The sequence below is a fragment of the Pinus tabuliformis genome, chromosome 6 (genome assembly GCF_031772625.1).
Source record: "Pinus tabuliformis cultivar Carrire ecotype Pingquan chromosome 6, CPIR1, whole genome shotgun sequence".
NCBI classification, from domain to species: Eukaryota; Viridiplantae; Streptophyta; class Pinopsida; order Pinales; family Pinaceae; genus Pinus; species Pinus tabuliformis.
In genome coordinates this window covers 1515318924-1515327094 of record NC_142292.1, presented here as the reverse complement: position 1 = coordinate 1515327094, position 8171 = coordinate 1515318924, and the positions used below count along the sequence as shown (strand labels likewise).

The 8171-nt window shown below is 42.5% G+C and overlaps 2 protein-coding genes across 2 annotated transcripts; one reads left to right on the top strand and one right to left on the bottom strand.

The window, feature by feature from the left end:
• Window positions 1–1983: 1983 nt before the first annotated feature.
• Window positions 1984–2427, bottom strand: LOC149264428 (uncharacterized). The gene has a single exon (XM_089398913.1). It carries the CDS (start codon window positions 2425–2427, stop codon window positions 1984–1986), a length of 444 nt encoding a protein of 147 aa, XP_089255039.1.
• Window positions 2428–6723: 4296 nt separating this feature from the next.
• LOC149264427 (antimicrobial ginkbilobin-2-like protein) lies at window positions 6724–7663 on the top strand. Its single transcript, XM_089389682.1, has one exon. It carries the CDS (start codon window positions 6736–6738, stop codon window positions 7489–7491), a length of 756 nt encoding a protein of 251 aa, XP_089245808.1. The 5' UTR covers window positions 6724–6735; the 3' UTR covers window positions 7492–7663.
• Window positions 7664–8171: the final 508 nt, after the last annotated feature.

Genomic DNA, 8171 nt, shown 5'->3' with positions numbered 1-8171 from the left:
TATTTCCCATGCTTCGCATGTGCCCATATTAACTCATCCTCCCCTTCTTGTATCCTAATATGGGATTCCGTGAGGGCCTCCATATATTCTTTCCAATGTTGTTGCCATGGTTGAGGGATCTGTAATGCCCTCCCGGATTTCCATGCTTGTTGCAGGAAAGTGGAGCGATCATTGTTCGCTATATAACTAAGATGGGAGATCCCTCTGGTAGTGAGGTATGTTCTAAGCTCCTGTGGGAGTCTGTGAGCATTCCCACATCCAATCCAGGGATCAATACCTATTCTGAAAACCTCTCTCGACTTTATTCTCCATGTAAGGCCATCCCTGATAAGGGGCATTTCTTGCAGGATTGCTTTCCATATGTTTGATCTGTCGGCTTGTTTCCACTGGGGTTGTCGAAGCCAATCCATGAGGTTTGAAGGAGCTATGTATTTAGAGATAGCCACCTTAGTCCATAGGTTGTGCGATGTGACAAGCTGCCACCCTAGTTTTTCCGCCAGGGCTGTGGAGAAGGTACCAAGGCTTTTTATTCCCCATCCTCCCCATTTCATTGGGAGTTCCAGAGATTCCCATTTGGTCCAGGCAAATATCCTTCCTGGTTGTTTCCCTTTCCACGGGAATCTGCAACATAGATTTTTTTATTCTGGCCAATATTCCCCTTGGTATCCATGCTAAAGACATCCAGTATACTGGGGTTGCTTCTAGAACTGCTTTTATGAGTATCAACCTTCCTGCTCTTGATAAATATTTATGGTACCAGATGTTTAGCCCTTTTTCCATTTTGGTTATAAGAGAGATCCAATCAACATTCTTATATCCAAGGGGCTTTAATCTATAGCCCAAGTATTTTAGTCCCTCATCCAGGTGCTGTAGGGTATAAGGGAATCTTCACAGGGCATACTGAATCTCGTATGGTGAGCATCATATAGCCGTTATAGTGGACTTTTCATCATTAACCAACATGCCTGTGGCTGCTAGAAAGATAGTGAATGAGTTTAGAAGGGAAGTCACGTCACCAATACTCCCATTTAGGAAGAGAAGTACATCATCTACAAAAAGCAAGTGTGTCAATATGCATCCTTCAGTGATGTGGATCCCCCTAAGCCTAACCCGTTGGTGTTCCTCCTTTATTATACGGCTGAGTCCTTCCATGATGAGTAAGAAGAGAAGCGGGGATAGTGGGCATCCTTGCCTGAGACCTCTTTCGGAGTGGAAGAAAGGAGAGGTTGCACCATTTATAAGAACAATGAATGTTACATTAGTAATACAGCACATAATCCCTCTTATGAATTCATATGGAAAACCCAAGTGTGTTAATATAATTCTAATGAATAGCCAATTTACTCTGTCAAAGGCTTTCGAGAGGTCAACTTTTAGGACCATACCTTTGAGATTCTGGGTCTGCATAGAATGTAGAATTTCTTGACTAGTTCCGACCGCTTCATGAATTTGTCTATTTTGTAGGAAGGAAAATTGTTCAGCTGAGATGTGGTTTGATAAGATCAGCCGGAGGCGATTGGCTATTATCTTGGAGATGATCTTGTAGATGCAGTTACAAAAGGAGATGGGCCAGAAGTCATTGAAGGAGGTGGGATTGTCCGATTTGGGTATAAGGGCGATAAAAGTTGAGTTGTAGGCCTCATACATTCTTCCAGAGGATCTGCATTCTTCTATAACTTGTAGAAGGTCCCCACCCAGGGTATCAAAGAAAGGCAGGTAGAATTCCACATTCCAGCCATCCGGGCCAGGACTTTTGTCTCGCTTAAACCATTTAAGGGTGTCTTCCAGTTCTCTCAGGGAGACCTCCTTTGTCAATTCCAAGCCTTCTTCTTGTTCAACAAACCTTGGAAATAGTTGAGCAGTCCTCATGATTTCAGCTAGGGTGGCATTTGGGGGAGTCTTATAGATGTTCCTGAAGTGGGCAGTGGCCATAGCTGCTAGTCGGGGGAAGGTGTTCACCGGTTCTCCTTGTTCATCTGCTAGCTACCAAATAGTATTTATAGCTTTGCGCCCATTCGCAAATTTGTGATAGAACTTTGTGTTATCATCTCCTTCTTTGAGCCAAATGGCTCTGCTTCTCAATCTCCAGCTCTCCTCCCTGTCCTTAAGAATCTGGTTTCTCTTGGCCAGAAGAGAGGTTATCTGCTCTTTGTGATATGGGGAAGAGAAGATCCCCCCATATTCATTCTCATAATCCTCTATGGCTTCTTCAGTCAATTTGAGTATATGATCTTCCTGTGTTCTCTTCTTATGTGCCCATTTTTTGGAGAGGTTTTTTAGTTCTTTCAGGTTTTTTGCAAAACCTTCCGAGATAGTCCTTTCTGCCGCAGGGGGATGAGCCCTCCAGAAATCAATCACTAGACGGATATAATCAGTGTCTCTCAGCCATGCAACATTAAATTTGAAGGGACCTTTTGGTTTGTTCATACCCCCTCTGATTTCCAAATAGATCGGCCTATGGTCCGATATTCCCCCTGAGCCAACCCACTGTCTAATTCCCTGCCCCAATTTTATCAATTGCTCCTTGATGAGGAATCTATCTAGTCTTCTGGAGAGATTGTCCACCCCTGATCTGTTATTTCTCCAAGTAGGTAGGATTTTTGAGGAGGGGATATCTATGAGATTATGTTCCTCCAGAATGGTCACGAAAAAATCTGAGAGGTTATCTCTTTGTGCATTGCCCCCATGATTCTACAAAGCCAATGGAGAAATTTAGCCCCCTCCCCCAAAATGAGCTTGTCCTTTTGAAGGATGTGTGAGTCTAAAAGTATGCTCCAAAATCCTTCCTTGTTGTGACAGGGTTCATATATGTTGATAACCCTAAACTCAGAATCGAGCTCTGAGGAGTAAATGTAAGCTCCTAGGTGGCCTGAGCTCCCCCAAGTATTACAGATTTTGATGGACCGGTTGTTTATACCCAAAGCGAGACCCCTAGAACGCCTTGTTGCATCTAGGGTGTAAAAAGTCCAACTAGGTAGCCATGATTCAAGGAGGTGGGTAATGACACAACCCTGGCCTAGGGTTTCTTGAAGAAATAGGATATCAAAGGGTTCAGCTGAGAGCAATCTTCTCATGGCTAGTTTTTTGTCAGGGCTAGCCAACCCTCTATAATTGAAGGAGAGAAATTTCATGGAGGAGGGTGCTCATGGGTATTCACTGCTCTAAGTACCTAGTCGATGGAGTGTTGCTTGCTCGCAGAAATCTCTTCCCCAACTTGTATCTTAGCTTTGGATAGGGAGGAGGGCCTGCCTCTAGTCATCTTTAGAGGAGGGGGAGAGGTAATCAGACTGATACCCCAGGTGTCAGGGGCCTGTGATCGAAGTCGAGATCAAGTGGGGTATCTGTAGAATGGGGGACTGGAATGGGGGGGGAGCATGGTTAAGGGAATTGGGAAGAGGTTCATCGGGAAAGGATGGCTGAGTGCAGGAGATGGTGGGGGAGGAGGGCTTGATAGGGAAATCCACGGTTATGGGAGGGTTGAAGGTGTGAGCAAGGGACTGAACTGAATAGAACTGAATAGAACTTGTATCAATGCAGTGCGGAGAAACATTAGAGTAAACAGAGGAGGAGTTTGTATTCGACATACCCGTAGAGAATGCAGCCTCAGCAGTTGCCCTTGCTCTGGTTAGAGGAGGAGAGGGTGCGTCGATGGGTGCCTTTCCCCGCTTCTTTCTGGTCTCCTTTGTAGGTGTGGGTACTGCTTCTGAATGTGCCAAATTTTCTACCTCTTCCGCCACTAGAGGGCTACCCTGTGCTTGTGAGTTTTTCTGCGGCGTTTCCTTCCCCTTAGCTCCCTCCCTCGCCTTCTTATTCAAAGGACAGTCTTTGAACAAGTGTCCCACTTTGTGGCAACATCTGCAGCGAAAAGGGACACCTTCGTAATCTAGGATTTTCTTTCGGGAGAAGGTTTTCCACTGTAAGGTGATATGCTCCTGAAGGCCACCTCGAGTATCCAGATGAACAAGAATCTTGGTGTATGACATCATGCCGAAAGCCAGGTATGCTTTATCATGATCGAGATAGGTTCCCAGAGTGTTGCCGATGTGCCAGAATATATCCTTCGACCAGAATTGAAGGGGTAGTCCAGGTAACTGAACCCAAATAGGCCCGACTCCTATCTATTCTTTTTCCGGATCAAACAGAGCGTTCCAACGCCGGAGAAGTACTGGAGCATGCTGGAAATGCCAGAAGGACGACAGGACCCAATTTGTGTGCTCGGCTCTAGCAAAGTGCATAGCAAACCAGCCCCTAACAAAGGTTTGTACAATTGGGAGATCCGCCAGGTGTTGCCCCCATACCTTAGAGGTCCACAGCTTAAGCCTAGCCGCTGTGTAGCTTCGACCGTGAATCCTTCCAACCAACACCCGGTCCGCCGTGTCCATGGTGTCACCCCACTATATATCCTCCTCGAGTCTGAGAATAACGTCTTCGCCTCTGGCTTTGAAGCACTTCCTCTTTTTGCCTGGCCGCGTCGGTTCTTCAGGGGTGTCCGAATTATCCTCCGGCTGGTTAGGGTTTGTAGCAGGGTTATCGGGGCACAGATGGTCGACCACTAGAATTGGTTCCGAAAGCGGGGGTACCGCCGCGTAGCTACCCGATGGGGGAACCTTAGGTACAACAGCTTGTGGGTCTCCCTGGGTCGGGTTGAGGTGTCTCGGGGGGTTGCTTGAAGATCCAACAGGGTGGGATGAGAGGGGGGTTTGAGAGCTTGCAGCCTCAGGGTTAGGGTGGAGGTAGGCAGATACGAAAGTTGTAGCTGAGGGTGACTGTGGCGGTGAGGGAGGAAACAACTAGATCGGAGGAATCTCCTCACTGTGGAGCAGGAAGGTCCCGAGATCGGAGGTAGACCTACAATGGTAGCCGACAGATCGCAGTAGAAGGGTAGGAGTTCATCCACGGCGGAGCAAGGGGTTTGCCAGATATTGACATTCTCCAACGGGTCCTTCGAATAGTCTACTAGGTCAAGCTCCATACCTGTTCCGAGATGTTCTCTGCCAGCTGCCTCTAGGACCATCGTAACCGTCGCCGCGTTGAGAGTGTCAGAAATCGGCGGGTATGCAGTAATCGGGGAGGAGAACGGTTTAGGTACGCTATTACAGAAGACCTCGACGGGATACAGAAGCTACCGCGGTTGATGCAGCCAGAGACAAGCAGACGACAACAGCTAGGGTAGGTAGGGTGGGTAGGGTGCAGTCGTGGCAATCAGATGCAAAAAAAACCTAACCCTTTTTAGACAGGCTCCACAACTCCATTTTTCTTCATATATATATATATATAATAACCTTATTGTGGGAGTATTATTTCAACATGAAAGTTTTTTTCATCTTATATGAGTTTGTAAATTTAATAGAATATTAAAATTATAATTAAATGGATATGATTGTTTACTACGGTTATAAGAAGAGTTTATGCTTTAGTATTGAATATATGTTGAGATATTATAATAATAAATTATGTAATTTTTTTTTGTTATAATTAAAGTAGTTATAAATTAAATAATTAATTAATATTAATAAATTTAAAATAAATAAAATTAAGTTGTATCATTTTTATATCAATATTTTTTTGACTTTAATCTTATTTTAAATAAGAATCTTTAAATATAATTATTAAAATAATTGAAATAAAATAACAAAAAATGACTACCCGTATGTGTGTTAGAAAAAATATATCCTCACTGGATATTTTTTATTTAAAAATACAACAAAAACAAAAAATTATCAGTACATTATTCCAAAATAATCACACCACCCCTATACGCTAACTAGCCAGTCAACACGATCAATGAATATGACATATGTTGCTATTCCAATAAATGGGTTCACAGCGGCTCATTGCAGAAAGTATTGAGGCTTCACCTTCTAGGTTTCAAGTTTGACCTTATGGAAGGCAAGTTGGGCGATAATATCTTTGTTCATTCCACCACATTTTTCATGATTCATGTACGTCCCTGTCGCTCATAAATCGTCTTATTCAAAATGCTTGACTTCTTCAATCTCACAGCGCTGGTCTAATAGTTGACTTTTCGTATAGTTGGCTGTCAGACTCAACTCCGCTCTCAATTGGTGTTAACTCTGTTATGATAAGTCTCCACTCCACGTGAACACCGTATCCCAATACTGGGTGAATGTCTCTAGAGTCACAGGCCAAGCGCACGAATTCTCAACTCCGCTCTCAATTGGTGTTAACTCTGTTATGATAAGTCTCCGCTCCACGTGAACACCGTATCCCAATACTGGGTGAATGTCTCTAGAGTCACAGGCCAAGCGCACGAATTCTCCAGATATGTCGCTATTACTTCTATTATATTTTCATGGCCCTTTCATCTCCAATTCCATTACGTCGGCATCTCACCAATAACGTGGAGATTCAGTTCCATGAATCTTATTCACGCCGGTCACGGCTCTCTGAAAATATAACACACAAATTTCGGACGGTGTGCACTAGCGTTACTACTCCACTCATTTGTCCAACTTGACATGCTGGATATCAATGCTTGACATTGATTTTGTTTCATGTATTAATGGTCGCCCTAAGTCTACCATATCACGTCGGTTTCTTCTAGAAGTTGACTCTGCCCATCAGCTTCTATCCAGCAATATCCACCAGTAACTCCTGGTGACTTTAATCCCTGCGCATCCCTGCATCTTCTTCTATAAATTCTCTTGTAATCCATAGAGCAAAACAATATAACTTCTCGCCTTCTTCCTCTGTATTCACTGAGAAACCTGGAAGATGGAAGGCATGATAAGATGGCCGTGGTATTCGATGCCGTTATTGTTACTTGGGGTGCTGCAGCTTCATTTGATTTCAATTTCACCTGTGGATGGGAAATCCGATCCGTTTATTTACGGTCTCTGCAATGTAGAAAAATACAGCAATGGCAGTGAATTCGAGCGCGACGTGAACGCAGTAGTGAAATACCTGGTGAATGCTGCTGCCCGCAGTGGGGGATTCGCCACATATTCATATGGTGAAGTCAACGGGCTTCTGCAATGCAGGGGCGACGTGTCTGACGATGACTGCCAAAAGTGTTCCTCTGAAGCTTCAGAGATGGTTTATGAAGACTGCCCCAACGCCATCGGCGCTAGGATTCAGTTGGAATTCTGCTTCATTCGCTACGAGAAATACAATTTTGCCTCAGTTCTCAATACCGACGTCATCTATACTCTCGAGAATGTGAAAAGCAACAGTGATATTGAAGGTTTCAATCAAACTTTGGGGAATCTCGTAGAGTCTCTGGCATGCAAGGCTCCCTTGAACGTGAAAAGATTCGCCACCGGATCATCAGTTGCGAATTCATCTGTCACAATCTATGGATTGGAAATGTGCTTGAGAAGCGTCGCTGGGCCTGAATGTGGTGTCTGTTTGAGAAAAGCCATTACAGCGATGAATAGGTGTTGTTCTTCTCAGGTTGGAGCTCGAGTGTTTTTGGGCAGTTGCACTCTACGCTTTGAGATATATCCCATTATAACAAACTCTACCTACTGATCTAAGATACAAACTTATGACTGAGTTTTCTGTTGGTATAAACAGAGTCTTGCAACTGCTTCGCCTTTTACAGGATTTTCAATACTAAGTAGGGTTCGATTCTATGTTTGCTGGATGTAATGCCATGAAGATAATAAGATTTCAGTACTAGTTAGTTATTTATGACACGGATGGGGATGAATAATAAGATTTCAGTACTCGGAAGTTATTTATGTCAAGGATGGGGACGTGTCACGAATAAAGTGAATGAAGTTTAAGTTTTTTCAAAGCTTTAAATAGTATGCAGGCTTCCATATTAGTTATTCTCGATGAGATTTATAGTGATTTTAAACCTGGTTCATTATTTTAAAAATAGGTAATTTGACCATGTCTACAACCTCATTATTTTAAAAATAGGTAATTTGACCAATTTGACCATGTTGGAAGCTATAGATTTATATCAACCACATTTATTATTATTTATTTATAAATATTATATAATAAATATTATTTATTTATAAATATTAGTATTAATATTAATATATTTATTATTATATATAATTATATAATATTATTATTATTATTATTTAGTATTATTAATTTATTAATAAATAAATAATATTAATATTAATGATTAAAATATTAATAATTATAAGAATTAGAAATTATTAATAATTATTAATTATTTATAATAAAAAATT